This window comes from Rhinopithecus roxellana, chromosome 18 (assembly GCF_007565055.1).
Source record: "Rhinopithecus roxellana isolate Shanxi Qingling chromosome 18, ASM756505v1, whole genome shotgun sequence".
Taxonomy (NCBI): domain Eukaryota; kingdom Metazoa; phylum Chordata; class Mammalia; order Primates; family Cercopithecidae; genus Rhinopithecus; species Rhinopithecus roxellana.
In genome coordinates this window covers 83,929,565-83,954,323 of record NC_044566.1, presented here as the reverse complement: position 1 = coordinate 83,954,323, position 24,759 = coordinate 83,929,565, and the positions used below count along the sequence as shown (strand labels likewise).

General features: G+C 34.1%; 1 protein-coding gene across 3 annotated transcripts in view; it reads right to left on the bottom strand.

Moving 5' to 3' along the window:
- The window catches only part of DIAPH3 (diaphanous related formin 3), a 517,788-nt gene that overhangs the window by 307,218 nt on the left and 185,811 nt on the right, over positions 1-24,759 (bottom strand). For all 3 annotated transcript variants that reach the window (XM_030922410.1, XM_030922411.1, XM_010368580.1), the window contains 4 exons: positions 23,576-23,640; positions 17,038-17,142; positions 13,513-13,818; positions 12,591-12,705 (listed from right to left, as the gene is read on the bottom strand). In XM_030922410.1, the coding sequence (XP_030778270.1) occupies positions 12,591-12,705; positions 13,513-13,818; positions 17,038-17,142; positions 23,576-23,640 (591 nt within the window). The remainder of the gene's footprint in view (positions 1-12,590; positions 12,706-13,512; positions 13,819-17,037; positions 17,143-23,575; positions 23,641-24,759) is intronic.

Here is a 24,759-nt window from a genome sequence, read left to right as displayed (position 1 = left end):
GGTCAGTTTCCCTGCTCATGCTCTCTTGCCTGCCACCATGTAAGATGGGCTTTGCTCCTCCATTGCCTCTGCCATGACTGTGGGTCCTCCCCAGTCATGTGGAACTGTGAGGCCATTAAAACTCTTTTTCTTTATAAATTACCCAGTCTCAGGCATGTCTTTATTAGCAGCGTGAGAACAGACGATTACAGTTACCATGCTGAAGCTGACACAAACTGTAGTTTTTCTTGCTATTAGTACTGAAAAACTGCTGAATCTGCAAAAGTATTTAATGAAAATACAAATAATTGGTCAATTTTAAAATGTCATTTATGTATATACAGATACAGAAGATACAAAATGAAGTAAAATAAAACTTGGAAAAACAAAATATTCAGAAAAAGCCTAATTTTAAAATAGAAAAACATAAAAGCTCTAAAGACTAATACCCCTCATTTAAAAACAAACACAATTATCCCATTGGCTATTTTAGCTCTCCTGGGTTGAATCTTATGCTAGGGGAACAGAAAGCCAAACTGTCCCACTGTGACCTGTGAAACCCTGAAAAATAATTGGCTCTCTAATGAAAAAGAAAATAAGATTAAACGAGAAAGAACAGCCCTGCTTCAGGAAGAATGAGTCTAAGGTAATATGATGATAGAAGAGTGGAATGGAAAATGACTAAGAGCCAACAATTAAATTAAAATAAATGGCTTATTTTGTGTGAAATGTCACAGCAAGAGATCTTTTGAAAAATGTGATTTCCCTCAGTGATGAAGTTTTTCCAATTAAAATAAACTTTATATACTGTATTTTAAATTATCCATTGAAATATGTAATTATAATATATTTTCCATATTATGATAAAATTATATATATTCATGTCCATTATTAGGTCTGAGTAACATTTGAATGGGGAAAAGGTCTCTATTCCCAGAGTCTCTATCACATGAACAGAAATATTCAAGTAAAAATATGTTGTGAAACATCATAAAACGAGTAACAATTCATGTTTTAAAATATAAACTTTAAGATAAGGAAATTTAGTTTCATTGTTATCTTTTAAAAGTTAATAAATTTTTTTCTAGATTAGAAATAGTTTCTCTTTCAATCTTAAATAGTAGTGAGAGTCACAGAAAATGTTTTTAAATGCCAGTGGCTCTTTACTCTAGGTTTATAGAAAGTATTTCTAGGTTTAAAAAGATATATGAAATAAAAATACATATAATTTATTTATCTCCCAGAAAAAAAATGAAATTAGTAGTATATATTACAAACTGCAAAATATACGCTATGATACTTGATGCACATTAATTAAATATAACATTTTGACAAAGAAGGGAAAAAATGTTTCCTGGTACTTAAGAAAATACAATATAAGAATTTTTCCTAAAAATCTAGAAAGGCATATTTGGCTATGGGGACAAAAACGTATGTTAATGTGATTGATATAGATCTAAACATCAATAAACTTTTTTTTTTTTTTGAGACGGAGTCTCACTCCTGTTTCCCAGGCTAGAGAGCAATGGCACGATCTCGGCTCACGGCAACATCTGCCTCCCAGGTTCAAGTGATTATCCTGGCTCAGCCTCCCAAATAGTTGGGATTACAGGCGCCCGCCATCACACCCAGCTAATTTTTGTATTTTTAGTAGAGACGGGGTTGTACCATGTTGGCCAGGCTGGTTTCAAATTCCTGACCTCAGGTGCTCCACCCACCTCAGCCTCCCAAAGTGCAGGGATTACAGGTGTGAACCACTGCACTCAGTCTTCAATAAACATTTTGTGAAGAGAATAAATGATTTAAAAAGTTGAGTCAAAATGCCCCAGGACTCTTAAAATGGCATTCCTATAAAAGGAATGCAAGCTAAAAGAAAGTGACATAACATAAATAATGTTCGTTTCACACCCAAGTATCCTGTGAAACACTGCAATTTTATGGCATAGAGTTGTTCCACAGCCCTCATTGCCAAAGATATCCATGTCCTCATTTCTTGACCCAGTGAATAATTTACCTCACATGGAAAAAGGAACTTTGCACATGTGATCAAGGTTAAGGATTCTGAGATGGGGGACAAGCAGAATGGATTATCCAGGTGGGCCCAATTTAATCCCATGTGAGTCTTTAAAAGAATCTTTCGTAGGTTAGATCAGAGTTAGAGAAGGAGATGGAATCATGGAAGCCAGGCGAGAGAGATGTAACAAGATGACTTGCTCTGCTGTTGCTGGCTTTGATGATACAGGAAGGAGACCACAAGCTGAGGAATGTGGGTGGCCTCTAGCCACTGGAAAAGGCAAGGAAACATATTCTCCTCCAGAGCATCCAGAAAAGAACACAGTCCTGTTGATTTTAGACTAGTGAAACCCATACTGGACTTCTATAGAATTGGAAGATAATAAATTTGCATTTTTAAAGCTGCTAAATCTGTAGTAATGTGTTATAGCAGCAATAGAAAACTAATACAAACCCCATTTGTGAGCATAATGATTCTTCCAGTCTCTGTTAGCTAAGTTAAGCTGAAATTGAAGGGAAAGCTAAGAAAAATAGATGAGAAGTTAACCTAGAGTTCTGACATCACTGGGATGTTGAATTAGCCAACTCTAGGACCACCAACCACCAGACTTCTTGTTTTAACCATTCCCTGCAGGCAAGTTTCCTCACTGATTCACAAGAAAGGACTGATTTATATACACTAATACAGAATGTAAAATTCTAAGTTTTTTTTTTTCCCCAATCACAGATTTGGGGGCTGTAAGTCATATTCTGAGTTGAATAATTTTCACTTCAAGAGTTCTGTCCTCCTCATCTATTACCTGTCAAGCTAGTAGAGAAGTATAAATACTCACTTTCATTTAAGCTAAAAACAAAAGACATTTCTTTATGTATTCCCTTAATAATTTGTCAGCAGTTTAGAAAATGAATATTTAGTTGAACCATGTGAAGGTTTCGATTGTCAAAATGGTATAATGACATATGGTTCACCCAACTAATTTCTATTAGCTTGTACCACACAAATGGAGGAGAAAAAAGGGAGTAATCCATTCCTAAAAAATTATCACTCTTCCGAACCTTCTGCTAGCAATCTATGAAACTAAAAACACTAAAAGTTATCATGCCTCCTGCAAACCCTTCAGAGAATTTAGTCATACACTTTATCTGGCATTCTTATTTGCCTATCAAATAAAGGTTCTCTATGCCTTAATTCAACCCAGGTCCATAATTGTATTGAGCCATCTCTACCATCCTCACTAATCTCTGAAAATGTAAATCACTGTCAAAAATAATGAATTATTAGCAAAAACAAGTAATATTTTATAAGAGAGTGAATGAGCTTTACAAGATCACCCCCAAAGTCACCAGTTCAATGCTCTAAAACTGAAATCACAACAAGAAAAGCAAAGTTTAGAATTTCAGCTTTCAAATCTCATAAAATTTCAAACATGAGATTTGGCCCCAGTTCCATGAATGAGTCATCAACTGAAAGGAAAGAAGTCATGGGGAAAAAAAAAATCAGGAAATAAAAAAGAGCTTTATATTTATTCCTGATTCAACAAATCCCTGTCTCAAGAAACTTAATGAAGCACTTGACATTTAAGACATACATAAAAATGAAACTAGATATACAGAATAATCTATTATTATTTTCTAAAGTTAATGGTATGAACTAGTGTTACAGTAGTCTCCATAAGTGGCCATTAACATAGGTCAGTTAACACAGTAGTTTCATGATTTAGAAAGTTTCACTTGAAAGCAAGGCTACAGTGAACATAGGCCATTTAACTTGTTACACTGTGGAAGATTCAGAGATGATACACAAAATTTTATAAGTTGAAATGAGTTCTGTATTCTCAACATTTAAGTTCAGCTAACATTTCCTGAGCAACTACAATGAGCTGGGCACTGCAAAAGATGCTTTACAATATGCATTACATAATCCTCACAATAACCTCATGAGATGGGTAGTATATCCCCCATTTTATAGAGGAAAGAAACTACAGCTGTAAAAGCCAGGGTCACACACTTGTAGGGTGGGCTCCACAACGTCCCTCACTTCGCGTGTATGTTACACAGCATGGTGTTAGTATTTACAGCTCAAATACTTACAGAAGTGAATAGAGGTACCAAATGATGAAAGATGGTCTTAATAAAAAACGACAAGTTTTTAAAGCCTTTAATATAAATTGTGGAATGAGGGTGAACTGCTGTGGGGCAGTGGTAAGGTGGCAGGAGATGAGAGGAAAATTATTTTAAATCAAAGCAGAGCACTTTAAATAAAACATAATAGGATTTCTTTTAATCAGAGAAGCAGCATGGCATAGCACAAAGACCAATGGCTTTAGACTTGGATCTGTATTCCCTTTAGAGTGGCTGATTCTTTTAGCTGAAATTCACCAAAGAATGTAACTTTCTTACATATAAATGTATACAACATCTGTCTTGGTTCTTTCACATAAATGTTTCTGGGAGCAAATAAAGTAACATAAGCAAACATTTGACTAGTAAAAAATACATTATTAATATGTTGTTTTATTATCATCTAATTAATGAGTTTCATATTTTGTCCAGATTTGATCTAAGTATACTTTTACTAATAAATGCATTATAGTAGTCTGTTAAAGTGAGTGAGATTCAAAAATGGACAGTCTGATGTTAAAATTGCCTTAAAACATTATTCTAAGTTAGATGAAATATTTCATTACATGTATTGGTTTCTTGAATTAAAAAAAAAAAAAGGCAACATAAATTTAAATAGGCAGCAGTTAAGCCCAGGCTCAGGCCCAGGTCTTTGATGTTACTTCACTTTCACTACTGTGTAAATGAGAGAGTCTGAATTAATTCTTAAGCTTTTTTTTACCAAAGACTCCATTGAGAGTCAAAGAAGTGGACCCTTTCTCAAAATAGTATTTTCAAATGCATAAACAAAAATATTTAGGATTTCAAAGGAAGCAAATTATACTTGAAAGGAGCTATCAAAATGCATTAAACACCAGTTTATGAAATAGTAATACACATGTGAGGAAGCAATGTAGATGTGCTGCTCAGATCTCCATTTAGGAAGAACTTTCCATTCAGTTGCAAGGAGTGCATTTAGCTGACAGGCTTCAAGTTGTTAGCAACTTTAGAATCCTCCTTAACTTTTGAGTCCAGGCCACACTCCTCCTGGGCAGCCCTCAGCCTATGGCTGAGCCTGGCACAAGTAGTAATGACTGCCACTAGGGCCCAATGAGAGACTCCCCTCATTTGTTCCAGAGCATCATTTGTTCCAGAGCTCCTTCCTAGCTAGACTGGCTGAGAATTTGTCAGGTTTGCACCATGGTCTAAGGTTTTACCTGCCCAGTCTTGCATCCTGACCCTTAAAAAAACACACACACTCCAACATCTCCGTGTCTGCTTCCAGGTGGAACCAATCAACAAAATCTGCTTTATTAATGAATTAAATAACAAGATCTAGTTGCAGGTCTAATAACTACTCTAATTTTGAAATACTGATCATTTTAAATGATATTTCAACTTAACTAAAATAATTCTAATGTATTTTGAAAGTATATATGAACTGTACTCATGGAAATTTAATAGGTACTGCTATGTTTGTTGCCTATAATTGAAGAAAAAGCTAAATTTCAATTAGAGGTTAAAGTATGTGATTGTTTTTCTTATCCAAGTTCAGACCCCAGAATTCTAACTGCAGACCCCAAGTTAAGAATTCTGGGATAAAGTGTCTGACTTTGAAACATCCATTCTTTTAAGATACAGAGATGAACTTCAACAAGTGAAAGCTGTGGTAACAAAAGGTCTCTAACCTGGCTTACCTACTTAGATGTCAACAAACATGTGAAAGCTTCTATTTAATGCACAGAATACATTATAAGATCATATGCCCAAATGATTTAACCTTGAGGTTAAATAGCTTACCTAAACACATGAATGCATAATCACCTAAAAATCTAAATTGTGAAATTCAAGGTTCTAAAATATATAATAAAGTTATTTTTATACAGATTTTTCTAAGAATATACTACACTGTTTAACATCAAAATGCTATATAGAATTCACTATTTACTATATTTATACCATTTATTTGCTATACTATTTATTTAATACCAAATTGCTATATAGCACTTAATCCAGCAAGAAGTACCCTGTGTCTACTTCTGACTCTCCTATCTTGACCCTATTCTCTTCCTGTGTTCCAAGGATGGTATCAGGTTACCATTCTAACTCTAGATGATTCCATCTGCTAGCCAGGCAAACAGTATATGTAAGGAGAGGGGGAGGGGAAGGGGGAGAATAGGTATGTGAATAGCTACATTTACAAATTTTTCTTTTTAAATAGAGACAGGGTCTCACTCTATCACCCAATGTCTACTTTTGTAGAGACAGGTCTCAATACATTGCCCACGCTGGTCATGAACTCCTGGCCTCAAGCAATCCTCCTGTCTTGGCCTCCCAAAGCACTGAGATTAGAGGCATGAGCCATTGTGCCCAGCCTCAAAATGTTATTCATGCTTTAAGATTACAAGAGAGCATTCAGAAGGATAAGCCTCATTTAAATTTCCAGGTGGTTAATAACAAGCACTAATTTGAGTGGGAGTCCTGAATGACAGAACATGATGCAGATAAGGCAAAGAACTGCCTAAAATAGGGAAGTGCACTTTAAGCAATAGGAGGGCAACTAGAATTGCCCTGATGAAATGGAGAGTAAGGCAGAAGATAGAGAAAATGTAAGATAAATTTTGAGACAAAAGGTGTGAGATAACAACAATGAAATGTAACAACTTTATAATTTTGTTAAGGGATGATAGCTATAGACACACCACTAAGAACTTACTACCAATATTAAAATATCAAGGTCAACTTGTAAAATGGAAAAGAAACAGTATCCTCCAATCTACCATTAGTCAAGTGACTCCAGTCAAATCCATTACCCTAATATCATTCCTTTCTCCAGTAGAAGTAAGAAAGTAGAAAAAAGAAAGAAAAAGCTATGTGTATGTACGTACACACCCCAATACACATACACCCTAGTTTCCTCTCTTTCTGTTTGTAACATCTGTACAGTATGCAAGAAACATGTCTATAGGGATTCAAAATAGACATGTTTCTTGCATACTGTACAGACGTTACAATGCATAAATTTCTACCGCACTATACCAAAGATATGCTGTAACTAAGCATTTAACCAAAGCATTTGGTGGACTTGCAAGTCTTCTGTGGCTCCAAGCTAAATAAATCCACTTTCTTTAGCCTCTCTCTTTAGTTCCCATTTCTCGAAAGCTTTCAAAATAAATTCCCATTTCTTCAGCACCTCAACAGAGAAAATACTGTAACTGGTAACAATGAGATCCTTTAATGAGAAGATAAGATATTCTTGACCTATTTCATAATTTCCTTAATTCTTTAGTACTTTTGAGATTCAGCCACAGACAAGAACCAAATGATACGTCCCTAGAGAAATATTTCATTCTCTACCGACTCTCTCCCCAATCTTCCAAATTAGCATCTGTGAAATATTCTGTTATTTTCAGAAAACTTTACTATGTATAAAACATGTTCCATTTATTTTGGCATCATCTCTTTATTAGCATGTATTCCAAAAATAAATAAATAAACATATTTCTATGTGTTCACCTTAATGTACCCTTGTTAGGTAGTTTCAAAATTTTTATACACATTTGTTTGTACAGAGGAATACATTATGTTTCAAATACAATGCAACATCTTGAACACAGCCAAGTTGCAGGGATAATCCATGTTTATCACTTACTACCTCAATTCTTTGTCCACTGAACTATGATGTAAGAAATCTAAGCTTGATTTGTTTTTAAGTGGATAATCCATTAATTTTTTCCATATGCCATAACTATTCACTTGAGAAATAATTTATAAACCAATTTATGGGCCCTATCTGGCAAGTATGACGTACCTGTTATAAAATATGATTACTTCAGAAAGCTAACAATTGTGGAACCACATTTTCATAATAAATTAGTCTAAGTGAATTAGACTATTCATATACTTTCAGAAAGCCCTTTAATCCCTATTAAGTTAACAGTTTGTGAATAATGAAAGTAATTAATATTAATTTTACTTGACAAATCCAACACCAATAACCTGTTAGTATACTCTAATCTATTTTCCAACAGTCTGTAAAAATTAACCAACAGATGCTTCCAATCTGGTAAAAAAAAAAACACACACACACACAGGTCATTAGCATTATTTTGATGATACCAAATGTTCAATATGTGAATATTATGATTAAATTTCAGAGAGAAATATAAACAATGTTCTTTTATAACCTTGTTAAGTCTTAACAGAAGCTGAATTTAGTAAAATATGTCAGTCTTTTCTAAAATCAAAATCAGCATTTGTTATTCCACTCCTCGTTATTATGCTTCAACTAAGAGCTTGACTGAATTTCATCAGGAATATAAAAGCAACATGAGTATGGGAAGCACGCCTGCCTTATTCATGCTGGCATCCCCAGTGTCCAGCACGAGGCGCAACATGCAATATGCACCCAATAAATATTTGTTGAGTGGGACAGTGGTAGCCAATAAGAAAAAGTGGAAGATATGAAAGAGGAGGTATGAGAAAAAGAAAAAAGATAATCTGGAAAAGTGTCTATATATATTTCCAGAATAATTTAAAATATAGAAAGCTGAGATGTATCCTAAAAACTTACAAGAGAGAATCAAGAAAACCAAAGTGAATTACTTAACAGCAAAATAAAGTATAAAAGAAAATGATGTAAGTGAATCAGGAAAAAATTACTGATTTTTCACAGGAAAAGGATTAGAGAGGATTCCTATTCCTCTACAGATATGGCACAAGGTACTTTCCCACAGAAGCGTTATAAATGGTCACAAAGATTAATTTAAAAAGCAGAATAGGTAAGATCTAATTGGAAAAAAAAAATAAAAGTAGGAATGTAATAAAAGGCAACAGGAATTAAGAGGAAATATCCAAGCCCTTATCAAGAATATCTTGGTAGTGTAAACGTAGGTAGAGCAGGACAGTATAGCAAGAAGTCAGAATTGTTTTGCCGTCAGCAGACCAGAAGAAAAGATCTCAGCTGAGATACAGTAAAGATTAAATAAGATAATGTGAAGACAACCCAGCTCAGGCACTGATATATCATGTATGTGCAATAGATATTAGCTCCTTTTCCAGCTCTCAATGTATTAGACCTGTAAATCCCAGTGGTCTAACCATTAAAAGTCCTGAAAACCTAAAGTAGTGTCTACCGTAAGAAAAAAAACCCACTTATTTGACAACAAATAAAGGCTACATGAGAGAAATCTTTAAGGATCTCTTTAAATGATTAGATTCAGTTCCTTTGTTCTTACTACCTATTTTGAATGCTTGGGAAGCACAAAGGATTGGCATCTATCATTTAAATGCCTGGGACAGAATATCCTTCTTTATAATCAAAGAAATAGCCTTGATTCTCAGTCCAAACAGTTACTACTGCAATAAAAAACAGAGATATGCCATTTCTCTAAAAAACCCACTGTTCTTCAGTAATTACCATCCTTCCCCGCCTGGTTGTTATGAAAATCAGCCAGCAGCCAATGCCTCTATCTCTCACACTGGCTTGCTAAAGGGTGGAAAGACAAATGGATTTTCACCTTGGAATGAACAATATTTAAGTGACCGGGTTTACTTTTGTTTTGGGTTTTTTTTTCTTTTTTTTCTTTTTTTTTTGAGACAGTCTTACTCTGTTGCTCAGGCTGGAGTGTAGTGGCATGATCCTGGCTCGCTGCAACCTCTGCCTCCCAGGTTCAAGCAATTCTCATGCCTCAGCCTCCGGAGTAGCTGGAACTACAGGTGTGCACCACCATGCCTGGCTGGTTTTTTTTTGTTTGTTTTTGTTTTAATTTTTTTTAGTAGAAATGGGGGTCTCATCATGTTGGCCAGGTTGGTCTCAAACTCCCGGCCTCAAGTGATTCACCCACCTCGGCCTCCCAAAATGCTAAGATTATAGGCGGGAGCTACTGCACCCGGCCATAATTTTGAATTATGCAGCAATTACAAAATTGATTCAAATGAAGTATGTTGGAGTCAGGGGAACAAGTGAATGTAACATTTGGACTCAATGCCTCAGCAGCCAGGCCGCGAATAGAGACCACAAAGAGCAACCTGTCTACTTGACCAGTCTTGTCTAAGCTCTCTGGACCTCTTTCTCTTTCCTTCCTTTCTGATCTTTCCTATTAAATGGCAATATAAAATACTGTTTCTCTGAACGTAGCAATGACTGACCTTTCCTATAAAATACTCTGAAGTGTTTTGCATGTAAATACACATTTTAACTGCAATGTATTTTCCTTGATTGCCAGACGACCAGAAATGCCAAAAAGCATTCTTAGGACTCCTCAAATAATGCTTTCTAGGAATTATCCTTTAAAATGAAGTCTCAAAAAAATAGCCACCTTTACAGCTCATCTCTGCTTACCACTGACAAATGTTAGCACTGCTCTAAGTCACAACCCTGGGCTTCCCCACCTTTTGTGTTCCCCTTGGAAATGTCATCTACTGTCACAGAAAAAAACAAAGCAGCATTTGAGTTGAGTTGAAACAGAAGGTATCATAGTCCTCTGCCAGCCTCTAAGTCAAGTGAAGATTCCAGGCCAAAGGACCAGCAATAGAAAGGCAGAGAGAGATGGAAATAAGGAGTATGCAAAAACTGATCCCTTTTCACCTTAATCTTTCTAACTACTATTAGATTCAGCAAATATATCATTTTTTTTTCAACCTTGAAGCTCAAGGCTAAAGTTAGATGACTTAAGAATTTTTTAAAGGTCCAATTATTTCATTTAGGGCTAACACTACAGCTAAATTAAAGACATGCTAACAAGTTTCCCTTTTGAGCCTCATTAATTAAGAAAGTAATCAGAGTAAGGAGAAAAAAAGAGAGAGTAGCTCTATGGCAGCATTACTTAAATAGTTTTTAGGAACCACCATTTGTACCTACTAGGAAAGCAAAAGGAAAACTAATCAATTCCAGATAATGAAATCTGAAATTCTGAAGTGTTTTACATGTAAATACAAATTTTAACTGCCATATATTTTCCTTGATTGCCAGAAGAGTACACTAATCTTATTCAAAGAAAATTTTGATCCTCCATAATCAAAAGGCAAAATTAAAATCTTATTCACAAGTTTACTAGGGTGAGCTTGCTGAGAAAATTCTCCCTGTGTTCAAAGACCAAAAATATACCATTTTTAATATTTTAGTCAGGATAAATGGTACTCAAAAATATCTGTTAACGGTTTTTGATTTACCAAATTCTAGAAAATTACCTTAATTTACAATTACCTTTTAGAGAGAGTTTCTAATTTACATTAAGAATTTCTTAATTTACAATCACCTTTTAGAAAGAGTTTCTAATCTTTCAGAAAGTCATTCAAAGGCATGCAAATACATTTTTAAAATATCTGCCAACCTTCTTTGGCTGCTGTGCTCAAGTTAAATCAGATGTATAAGGCATTTAGCATGGTGCCTGGCTAACAGTCAACATTTAAGAAGTCAACTCAACCCTCTACACAAAGGTCTCTGACCTGTATCCATCCAGTACAATCTCTCCCTGCCACGTCTTCCTTTGTTCTATGAGCCCAGGGATATAGGTGGCATAAGTCTACAGTGAAAAAGTTCTTTTGGAAAATTAAAAGGTAATGATTGATCTAAGTGTTTTGCACTACAGATCTAAAATGTAAGTTTTATATAATACTTAAAAATTCTTTGTGGAGATCAGTCTTGAAATGTAAGTAGCAGGTCCACGAAATTGGATGAAATAAGTTCAACTTTTAGACTTACGTAATATCTAAACAATTTTTTAAAAATCACACTGCATAGGTAAAACCTATCACAAAACATTCTGGAAAATGAATGCCATTGCTTTTAATGAAAAGATCATATAATCTACTCAGATACTTCTCTTTCAAGCTAACTTTTAAGACACTCTAAATTCGATATTTCTGTCCCATGTGACTCATAGCAATTAATTAAATTATGTGATAGTCACTGTAATTTTTTTTGGATTATACTTTAAGTTCTGGGATACATGTGCAGAACATGCAGGTTTGTTACATAGTTATAAATGTGCCATGGTGGTGTGCTGCACCCATCAACCCGTCATCTACATTGGGTATTTCTCCTAATGCTATCCCTCTCCTAGCCCCCCGAGTCACTATACTACTAAAGGGTAGTAAAATTCTAACTAAAAGAAAGCACACATTTTGTTTTTCTATTTTTCAAACTAAAGGACATTCTCATGCCAAAACTGTCTCTGAAAATGTCCTCTTTTACAAAAGTCTAATTTATCCCAATGGAATATCTTCAAAAATAATATTATATAGAAAATTTAATAATCAAAATTTTATATTAACCTTTTGTATTTTTAAAACAGAATTTACTTTTTAAGCACTTTATTTCATTATACCATTTATTTGCCCATTAGGAATGTAAAAATATCATGTACAGGATTCAAAAACCAATGTTTTCTAAAAATTAGTATGTAAAAAACATCATGCTAAAATTCTAAAATCAAATTAAATAATAATTTATAATCAATAAATTATAATAAATTAATAAATAATCAAAAACTTACCTTTTTGTTGGCAACAAAATGTATTCTCAAGTTTACAAAGCAAATCCACATTTTCATACTTATTTTCATTTACTTTTATCCAGAAACAGTTTTCAGTCATTTCATGAGGTCTGATCTACAATCAGAGAAAAGACTGATTCATAAATAGGTGAGTGTTGACCCGTCCGAGGCCAAGCATAGACTATCATAGCTGCCAGCAGAAATTTATAAAGTCGTATCTGTAAGATTTTTCCCCAAAGTGTGTTCAACGAGATACAAGTTCTGCAGAATGTTAAGGTCTTATTAGGAAGAAAACGCTTCCATGATCCAATAGTTGAGGATTTGAAATATGATTTAATTAGCTTCTTCTCAATTGCATTTCTCATAGTCTTTAACAATCCTCACCTGCACTATATACATCTTGAAGGGCAGGATACATTATACAGCATTTTCCATGTTTCTGTTACCATAAAACCATTTTTCTGCAGGAATCTGAATTCTTAAGATCTGACTAGACGTTAGCTTCTGACAACTAGTTAACACTTTCCCAACATCTATCAATAGAGAAAATTTCCTAGGAACACCATCATTTTTTTTTTTGAGAAATGCTTCATAAACATAGGATTCACTGCAATAATACTTAATTATCAACTTAATTACCAATCACATTCCACTGGAACAACATCAACTCTCACCATATTTATAAATCAGAAAGTCTTGGTCAATATCAAAGGGCTTTATCCTAATACTTTAAGGAAGAAAAAAAATAAATAAATAAACGCTATTTTATTGTCACTAATCACTTTGATTAGTGACACTAGAAATTACATATATATAAATTAAATTACGTATAAATTAAATTCCATTAGAAATTATGTATATGCAAATCCAAAATTAGATTTAGATCTAGGTAAAAGTATTTTCCTCTATTAATTTGTTTTACCTTTAACCAATTCAATCTTCTCATGCTAATTTCAGGTTTAAATTCTTTCTTTGGTTTCAACCCAAATGGCAGGGTTGGTAGAGGAGAACTTTGTCCTCCAAGGAATCCCAGGGGAGGTGGTGGAGGCACAGTACCACCGAATGGCATCCGCATTCCTGGAAGTGGAGGAGGTGGTGGGGGAGGGGGTGGAGGCGGCACCCCTCCACTAGAAGGCAATGGAGGCGGAGGAGGAAGTGCTGAGTGGCCGGTTCCACCTTCTTTAGAGGGAGGCAAAGGAATATTACAATCAGCTGGTAAGGCACCAAACTGGAGAAAAAAAACAATGAGACATAACTAAGAACATGTCTAAAAAACTTGTAAATATACACTTTGCTCAAAAATAAGGTATTCATTTAAACCAAAATAATTACATATCAGTAATTTCATATGGTTTAACCAAAATTCAAAATTCCAACAATTTTTCTTCTAATTTAAGATTGCAGGGTTTTTTTTCCTCATAAAAACATAATTGCCAGAAGTATAATTCCCTGTTTTGAGGCAGTTATGACCATCTAGGTAGAAATGTCCAGGAGGGAAATGGGTATGTGGATCTAGAAGATTTGAAAATCAGTGGTCTCTGGAGAACAGTTGAAGTCAGGGAAGCAGAGAAGTTCACTCACAGTATGGAGAGAATATGTAGCATGACAAAGGGTCTATGCACAGAGTTCTATGGAACGCAACCATTTAAGTGATAAGTAAAAAATAAGATTTCAAAAAAAGGACTTAAATGATATTGCCACATCATGCCTTTGCTCAGATCTTCTCAATGGTATCCTAATGCATTTGAGAAAACAACAACAACAACAACAAATTAAAATTCTTCATAGGGTCTATATAAGTATGTCGTGATCTGGTCCTTGCCATCTGGTCTTGCAGGTGACTTTCTTCTAATTCCATGTATGTGCCAACCTCATGCTAATTTCAGGGCCCTTGTACATGCTGCTCCCTCTCTGCCTGGAACATTCTCTTCACCTGACCATCTCCTATTAGCCTCTTCAGTCTGAGCTACCCAAGCTTCCCTTCCTTGGGAAAGCCTTATCTGACCACTCATTATACACTCATAGCACCTTGTACTTTTCAATAGCTCTTATCAAAAGTGTTAATTTATTTAAGGAATCATTAGCATTTATCTCTTTGACAGATTATAAGCTTGATGAGGTGACTATCTTGTATTATTTACTGCTCTTTCCCCAGCACCTAAAGCAGTAACTGGTACATGATAGCTATGGAAGAAATGCATAGGATAAATGCATGAAAGACAAGAAGAGAAAAAGCCAAGCACAGGGTCAAAAACCATGAATGAAGAGAGTACCACCTAAAAGGCTGCTTTGCAGAATCAAACGCCACAGAGAAGCAAGGTAAAATCAGGGGTGAAAAAGAACCGCCTGTGTCCACTGGTCACTTTTGTCCTCATGTTTCCATGGCATAATAAGAATTTAACAGATGCATTTCGATGGCAACAAAGAAGATATTCTGGGTTAATAAATAACTTTTGTAATATGATTAGCTTCTTGAAATTACAAACTTCAATTCTAACTGCCTTTCACATGGTGGGCATTTAATAAATGTTACATAATTTTAAATTTTCATGGCACAATTATGAAAAATAGACCATGTATAAAAGCTTGAAATCAATGACGTCTGAAATCATGACAAAGAAAACAGTGTTATAAAAGAAGTTGAGGCCACAAATCAAAAGCATGCCTTATCAAAACCAGTAAGTATAAAGAAAAACCAGTTCAGTGGTAATCTGGGTTGCTGTGTTCAAAGATGGTACCACCCTTTGAATGTATTTGATAATTAACTATCAGTGTCTTAAAGATATGGCGGAATTTCTGCTCTAGAATAGTTCATTTGATAAAGTGTGAAGACTGACTTGAAGATATGGTTTGGGAGGCCAGACACTGTGACTATCGGCTCATCACTATGTCTCTCCAGCACCTAAAGTACCTGGTTGTGAAGAGACTACAGGAGCAAAGGAATTAAATCATAGATAACAGAACATATTTTACTCATACTCTTCATAGTCAGCATAGCTTTGAACAAAAAGAAGGATCTTAAGATAAATGTCCTCATTTCATAAGAAATAAACCAGCATCCAAAGAAAGAATTTGCCAGTTGTTCCAACATGAACATATGGTGGCCAATATTAAGTATCTAATTCTAGCTTTTCTTCTCATAGCCATAAACATGGGTCATCACTGCATACAATTGTCATCACTGCATACAATTTGAAACAATTTAGGAGATTCCTTGATTTAATCTCACTTTCAAAACATATACTTATTCCCATTTCATATAAAAGCACTATGCAGCAATAACTTATCCAAAAATGGTGGATACATTTTTTATAAACTGGAATTTTCTGGAGAAGATTTACAAATAAACCTTCAACTGAATATAATTAAAAAGAAAAGAAAGTTCTTAAATTTACATTAGCCCAAACCAAGAAAAACTTGTCATATATATTTCAGCCATTGTCTATAACTCAGTCTGAAGTACAGACACAATCAAATGTTTCTTTCAATATGAGAGACAAGGAGCCATATGGGAAAGATTTTTTTTAAAATTCAATAAAATGTGATACTTCCCTCTTGCAGGACTAACGAATGAAGATGAATGAGAATAATTTTCTTGTAGATAGGAGATTTTAATTTTTTTCTCAAATTGAATACTAACAGATAGCTATCTCTTAAGGTATCTCCAGACAGCCTCAGTAACAAAACTATCCACTAAGCATTTAAAAGAAAACAAAATTGCCAATAAGAGAGGATACAGTATACCTAAGACTATTTCAACATAACCATAAATTAAGATGAAAGCAAAATAGCAAAACTATACTTATTGCTCATCATCCCGTACGTAAATCTACATGAAGAAATTTAGCTATGAATATTCTACCTCCTTACTTACATCAACATACAGCATGCAGATGACGTATTTCTTGCTATCTAAATGTTTTATGTGTAGAGGGTGCATGGGAGCTATCTGCTTCATAATCCAGATTTACTCTCTTTTTGTCATGTTTTAAATCTGTTTACTTTGGAAATTGAAAAATTATCAGAAAATGTTCTCATTCAGCTAGAGGTTATCTTTTACTGCAAGGGACCCCTAGGCTGAAGGTTTTGAAAAATAAATAGCTTGAGCAATAATTTCCTGTAGTGGGATAAAGATCAGTGATGAATAACAAATCTGAGAGTAAAAGATTTTCTTACTCTTTATGCTTAATTACTTAGGAAACATGTGACATTAGGAACAAAATCCAAACAAAACATAAGAAAGCAGAATAATTAGTAAAAGCTTAGATATATACACATATAGAAAAAAATGACCAAAAAAAGCAAAACAGAAGTACATATAAATAATGCTATAAAAATATACAAGCAAAATTAAAGTTTAAACATTTTGACGCTATGAAGATATAACATAACCTTTGCTCCCTCACTGTGTTTTTAATACCCAAATTCACTCGGAGTGGAATTTTACCTGAGATTTAAAAACTTGTAGCTCTGCTTGAAGCTCATTAATCTCTGCCTCTTTTTTCTGCAATTCAGCCTGAGTTTCTTGGTGGTCAGTAAACTCTTTTTCAAACTGAAACAAATTAAAAATAATAACAAAAACAGAAAGATGAAAATGAAAAGCACTATTCTTCTTACAGAAATATGACTCGAATGATCTGCCAGTAGAACACAAATTCCTGAATTGGTTTTATGAAAGGAGTGGTAGAGTTTTGAAAAGTCACTGAGAGTCTTTCTCCAGGCCCCTCCAGGTTCCAGCCAAAATCATTCATTCACAAGGGGGCAGAAAAAAGCCACAGACAAAAGCTGTGACCTCTCTGCAGAGCAAACTGGCCACAGTTATCTGTAACCTTGGCATTTTCTTCAAAGTCTCTCAATATTATTGTGACTTTGTGTAAAATAATAGAGAGCAAAGCATTGTACGAATTCCTTGCAACCCCCACTTGCAAAAACTTATTCTTGAAACTTATCTGAAGTATATCAACATGATTTAGGGGATTCCATTTTAATATTTTTTATTACTAAAGAACTCCATTCTATTCAGTTTCTAACTTTTTTTCCTATAACAACATAATATCTCCAAATATCTTTGGGAAAGTAACGATAAATTAATTTTTCAAAATCCCTAGTGAAATACCTTCTGGAAAAAAAAGCAAACAATAAAATTTGGTGAATCCAGTGAGTTTTCTATAAGAATTTATATATCCACTCATCACCAGTTCTCATCTTGCATTCAAATAGATTCAACTTTGTCATTATTATGACTAAAAATCTCCTTTTTGTCTCACAATCAAACATGAGCATTTGACTTTCTTTAAAAAAAAAATGAAAAAAAAAATTCATCAAAGAAATGCAACTATCTCACAAATGTGGCCTCTACATTTTAAATATACTCAAACCTCAATTAGGAAAATAACAATGTAGAACTCCACCATTTACAAAGGGCTTTTATTTTTACTTAGTTTATAAAGGGAATCTTATTTTGTCCTTAATAACACAGAGGCGGTTGCTAGTCCTTCATAGCTAGTAAAAGATGTGAGATTAAAAAGCCAGATTTCCTGCCTTCAGAGTCTGAGTTCAAATGAAACTATGCCACCTCCCTGCAATTAACGTTTAGAAATGCTTTACAGTTTTACTTAACAGATGAATTTTTGGAGCAGTTTTTAGGTTCACGGCAAAATTGAACAGAAAATAGAGATTTTCCACATACTCCCTAACACTACACATGCATTATCTCCCCCCATACTTTACAGTTTTTAAAGTACAAAAATAAGCATTCTTAGATTTCATTACAAAAACTCTGTGAAATAAGAAATATTGCTTTAATTCCCATTTTACAGGGAAGGAAGGTAAATTTCAGACTACTGATCCTCTCAGTCTCAACCCTGTGTTCCTTTATTAAGATAACAAAAACTGATAGGTAAAAACTGTCCAAGTCACCTTCAGTTGACCTAAGCCACAGCAACATTACCATTCCCCACTACTACTACAGCTCCTACAAACCACTCTTACCGTTAAATAATTTAAAAGATTCTAAGCCTAAATCTAATCAAATTACTAATCTACTCAACAAGCCATGCATGAGTCTCAGAGGTCCGCCCACCCTCTCCCGTCACCCAGCACTTCCACCTAAGGACTTGCTAAATCAATTGCCTTCACACCATCCTTGCATAGTTAACCCCTCTGTACTTTCATCCCTCATTTTACTCCTTATAACCCCTCTTACCATAATCTCTCTTTAACTTAAAAGTCAACTTTTTCAAAGAGTATTCTTAAACCATACTCACTTTTCTGACCTGTTGAACCCCATTCATGTCATTATCTGTCACAACTTAGCTATAATTCATTCTAAAAACCTTGACTTACCAAATTCCAATTCCAGAAGTTCAAATTCCCTGGACTTCTCTCAATTTCATCTTAGGTGGTCTCTCTAGGGCCATGCTATTTCAATATCATAGCCACTGACCACAAACGATTATTTAAATGTAAACATAAATTACCAAAATAAATAAAGTTTAAAAATTCAGTTCCTCAGTCACACCAGCCATTTTAAAAAGTACACTATAGGTACATATGGCCGATGACTACCATGTAGAACAATATAGATTATAAAACATTTCCACCATCCCATATTAGACAGGCCAGTTCTATAGCATAAATACCTACAAATAGGCCTTCATATTCAACCTCTTTTCTGTATGTTCCATTACAACACATACTTCTGGTTCTCCTGCTACTCCTTGAGTGTTCCTACCAATTCCTGTTATGTGTTTCTACAAAATCCAACTCACTAATGTTTGCACTCTACAGGACTCTTTCCTCATCCTCCTCCTACTTGTCTCATCTTGTCTCATCTTCCACACCCATGTTTAAATCACCATGCATACACTGATGGCTTACAAATCCCTATCAGCATCTCAGCTTCTCATTTGAATTCCAGGCTACAAATCAGTCCATGAATATATTTCCAACCACTTAATGAAAACTTATCAAGACAGACAAAAAAAAAAAAAAAAAAAACATATTTTCAAAACCAAACATGTTTCCCCCTATAAGACTTGTTTTTTGAATGTTGCTATTCTTTATAAAAGGCAGCTCAAATAACATGACTCCTTTGTTCTTAAACTATCAGTGACTTCATTACAATCATTACTATCTAAGAACCCTCTAGGATCTGGCCCTAACCTACCTATTTCTCATTACATGATAAATATTTAACAACACACCCAAGATATGCCCCCTCAGAGTGGTAGGTTCCGGAGACACAGTTAAACAGAATATGATCAGTGTCCTTTTTAGTAAGCACAGTGGCTGTTGGAGAAGTAAAAGCAAACTAACAACCCTAAATCCATTAAAAATACCAGCAATAGAGAGAGAGAGAGAGAGAGAGAGAGAGAGAGAGAGAGAGAGAGAGAGAGAGAGAGAGACTGAAAGCTGGGGAATGATTCCTGGAGGAATGATGCTTGACCTCGAAGTCTGAAAAACTTACTAGCATTTCAGCGTGTGGATGAATACTTTGTAATACTTTGCAATACTTTGTAAGGGGCACAAAAAGAGATATGAGAACAAAGTGAAGGGGATAAAGCCAGGAATGTACACAGAAATAAAATTGCTGAAAGGAATTTTGCAATAAGCCAAAGAGTTAATCCTTTCTTCTTAAAAATCCTGGAGAGTTATTAGGGTGTGTATAATAAGTAAATAACATAATCAAAATTTTACTTTCAAAAACTCAACCAGCAGCAGTGTGAAAGATGGGCTGAAAAAGACATACTAGAGGCATGGAAATTGGCTTGGAGGCTATTTCAGTTATCCAAGAGAGAACTGAAGGCCTTCCTGAATTGAGGTGGAGGAGACGGTAATGACAAAGAAATGAAAAAAGACTACAGAACCCAAAAATGTTAGTATCTGACTGAAGGAAGGAAATGAGAGAGAGGAGTATATCTAAGATGACTACACGGTTTTGTTGTTTTACAGGCTGGAAAAAAAAGTGTTGTTATCTGGGGAAAATAAATAAGGTTATAAAATGCAGGAGAAAAAGATATTTTTAGGGAGAAGAAAGATAAATTTGGTTTTGGATATGCTCAGCTTGAGATATGTATAGGAAATTCAAAAGAAATTTAGATACACATCCTTCCTTGGCTATCTCGCATGGTTCTTCATAGTGATACCTCAAGGCTCAGATTAGACATCACTTCCTTGGAGAAGGCTTCCCTGGCCACCCATGACTACGTAAGGGACCTTTCCTCTGGGCTTACATACCACATAGGGTTTATCTACCACACCAATTGCACACTGTAACAAAAAATCGCCAACATACATATTACTATAATACACCTCAATAACACTCACCAACCTGAAAGCTCATTAAATGTGAGAAACTTTTCTACTTTATTCATCACTTTTCCAGTGTCATACATTTATAATTAAAGTCAAATAAATATTTGCTGAACGAAGTGATGAGCCAACCCCTTCAAATCTTCCTTTATATGTTGAATGACTGTATCAACATAGTCACTCTCCCAGCATCAGAAATCTTTGAGAGGTCATTTTCTCTTTTTGACAACTAAGACAAAGTTCAGTGCTACACAGCAAGAAAAAAAATTACATTCTTCTTATAAGAGTAAGAATGAAAAAGCCTTACTACAATATCAATATGTGTACTATCCTATTTCATAAACCCTAGACTAAAATTCATAAGGAAAAAGAATTATTTCAGGACTTAAGATAAAAATTATAAAAACAACCACAGTCATAACTGGTAAACTCTAAGAATACTTATTAAATTAACTCACTCATACTGAAAGTAACAGTATTACTTATGAAAAAATAAATTTACACATCCTCCCCTATAAAAAGATAGCTGAAATATAAACTTTGCTTTAGAATTTTTGTAATATCTTTAGTCAAATCACTGTAACCTTGAGGACAAAATGAATCTCCCTTAAAAGCACACCTTATAAAAACTGATACGATAGCCTTCTTCTCCAAAAAGAGTTACTAGAGCAATATTACACTTACAAAATTACCCGCAAAAAATGCTGAAAAACACAGTTAAGGTTGAGGCTCTGCTTAATTTCATTCCCTAGGGTGAATGTATTAGTGCATCTGTACAAGAAGGTTGGTAATTCAATATTCTCTATATACTTTCTGACATTTCTGGTCTTCATTTTTCAAATTTATGCACCAAAATAAAGAATGTGTTTAGCAACTATGATAGCTTCCTGCCTAAAGCAAAGTATTTACATGTGTCCTTATAAAGCTATCAGAACAAAGTTTTTGCTGATATATACGAAATGATATGGCAATAGAAATATTTTATGGAGCAAATAGTATTTTCTGAATATACCTAAGACATATAATTTCTGATTAAAAGGAGACAACTAACCTTGAACAAGTTCTTTCTTCTATTCATATTTAAAGCCTACAATTTTTTAAAAAATTTGTTGAGAAACTTTAACTCCATTCATGTTTAACTCCATTCATATATACTATATACCTAAAAATGATAACAAAATCAAATTTATACTATCTGGGATGCATCCAAATCAAGTACTTGAAAGTCTACTACTACTTTCCTATAAAGAATTAAAGTGCTTATCGAGCTCAGAATACAATGTTGGCTGGATGAAAGGTCACCCCACAACATGAACATCTATCCACTGTAACACTATGAGACTAAATTTAAATGATCCATTAATTTGTTTCCCCCACTAAACTAAGTCACTTCAGAGCAACGACAATATCATATTCACAACTGTAATCCTAACCTGCAGCCGAAGGCCTGGGAAATAACAACCTCTCATTTAGCGTTTGGTGAAGTCAGAACCTTAAGGCCCCTGAGGACATTTATAATGTTTTTCTTAAGTTACTCTTAACTTCCGAAAGAGTGCCTATAATTTATGTTTTATCTTCAAAGTTTATAGAAATGTGCAACTGCCTCAAGATATATTTAGTATCTGCCACATCAAAAACGTAAACTCCTTGGCATGATGCCTAACACACAATAAATATTCACTTAGTAAATGTTCGCTGTGGGTTCATCATGGGGGCAATAGTAGTGATAATTACTATCACTCCTTCAATGTGAAAAACCATCTGAACAATTCAAATCAGATTGACTATTTAAAATGCAAAGAACTGAAACAACAAATTAAAAGTTGAATAGGTACTTGTTAAGCCAGAGATAAAAGGACAAAACAGTACCTTAAATTTATGCCTACTGTTCCACTATTGGAACGCTGAGCATGTGGGAGTTATTTATATCCTACTACTCAAGGTCATTGCCAATGTCTGATTTTTCAAAACTCAAAAAAATTGCAATGTCAGGCATAAATGGGTTAAAGAAAAGTAAGGAATTGGCTGGATGGTTAGAAATACTACTGGGTTGAAACAAAACTGGTAATATCCAACAGCTATGACCCATGAATATGGCAATTTTATAAAGTTCAACTAATACAATGAAGCAACTTTAATCAAAACTAAAAGCAAGTTAACTTTTAAAATTTTTATATATGATTTCATTCTTAAGGGCCTAAATAATATGATTTCTTGAGAATTACCACAATCTTAAAATTGTGATTACATACATTTTGCTCAATCATCTACTCATTCAAAAAGTATCTTTTTAGTTCTTACAAAGGGCTAGGAAAAGTTCTTGGTGCAGGGATAGTAAATAAAGCAACAAAATGCTTCAAAGTTTACTCTTAGGGTGAAATAGATAAGTCATTCACATATAAATACTAAACTATGTAGTATGTCAGATGATGATAAATATATTGAAAGAAAACAAATAAGGAAAGAAGAATAGGGAAGGTCAAGGTTGGGAGTGGGAAGTTAAGATTTTTTAGATACAATGGTCTATGAAGTCCTCCTTGGTGGATGGCATCTGTGCACACATCTGAAGCAGATAAAGAAGAAAGAAGGAATAACAAGCAAATTCCCTGAGGCAGAAGCATGCCTGCAGTGGTTCCCCAGAGAGTACTACAAAGTTAGTCAAAACTACTTACTTTCTTATAAAGTTCTGATGCTTTCTCTTCAAACTCTTCTAGTTTTGCTTGATCTACGCAAATGTCTAAAATTGCAATGACAGGAAATTTTTAATGTGATAGTTCTTAAACTCATTATGACTTCAAAAGTTTAGAAAGAAAAAATATCATAGAAAATAATACTGATACTACCAGTAATAAATAAAATGGAAAAAAAAATTATGTTGGAATGAAAAAGGCTTTTTCTAAGCATGATACCAGAAAACAGAAAACAAAGGAAAAGCCAAACTCAATAACAGTTTTAAACTTCTAGCAGGCAAAAGGAGAACATTCAATTGTAAAAACACTCAAGTGTTTCTATCACCAATTGGTACATATTTTAAAGAAAAAAGATGATGTCTAACCAAGCTAAAAAAAAAAAAACAGGCAACAGTAATAAACAGAAAGTTAGAAAAATTGATACTAAAAAAATCACTAAAGCAGATGAATAATGTTTATTATTTCCTAACAATATGAAAATTAACAATATGAATGTGAAGACTAAATGACTGATAATGCCAAGTGTTGGAGTTGACATGAGGAAACCAATAGTGAAAGTTAAGAACTTTGCTGATGAAAAACTAGGCAATATGTACTAAAATTGTAAATATGGATTTTCTTTTAACCTAGCAATTCCATTTCTAAGACTTGTCCATTAGGCCAGAATAATCATTAAAATATTTTCTGATGTTAGCAAAAAAAACCAAAAAAACTGAAAATAACTTAAATGCCCATCAATAACGAACTGCTTAAATAAGTTATGATATATATACATGACAGAACACAATGTAGGAGAAGTAATTCATATGGATTTCCCATAATATATGCTATCCCTTCTTTTTTATTGAATGAAAGTGATACACGAACAAGGTTTATAAAAATATATTACAGAAGAATTTACAATAAAAAATAACTCAACAAAGTTACTGCATCCAAATCTCAATCACACTTCCTAAATGCAACCTCTTACGGCCATTTCTATACCAGATTATTTTGGTGGTTAGTTTCTTAACTCTAAATAAAATGTACATAACTATTATTTATTGATTTATCTATTTAAGACATTATAGATAACTTTCTGGTATAAAAGATTAAAACAGTGTTTGTTCTCTATCTAATCCTAATTTTTGATATTTACTAAATTGGATTGCTCCAGAGCACGAAAC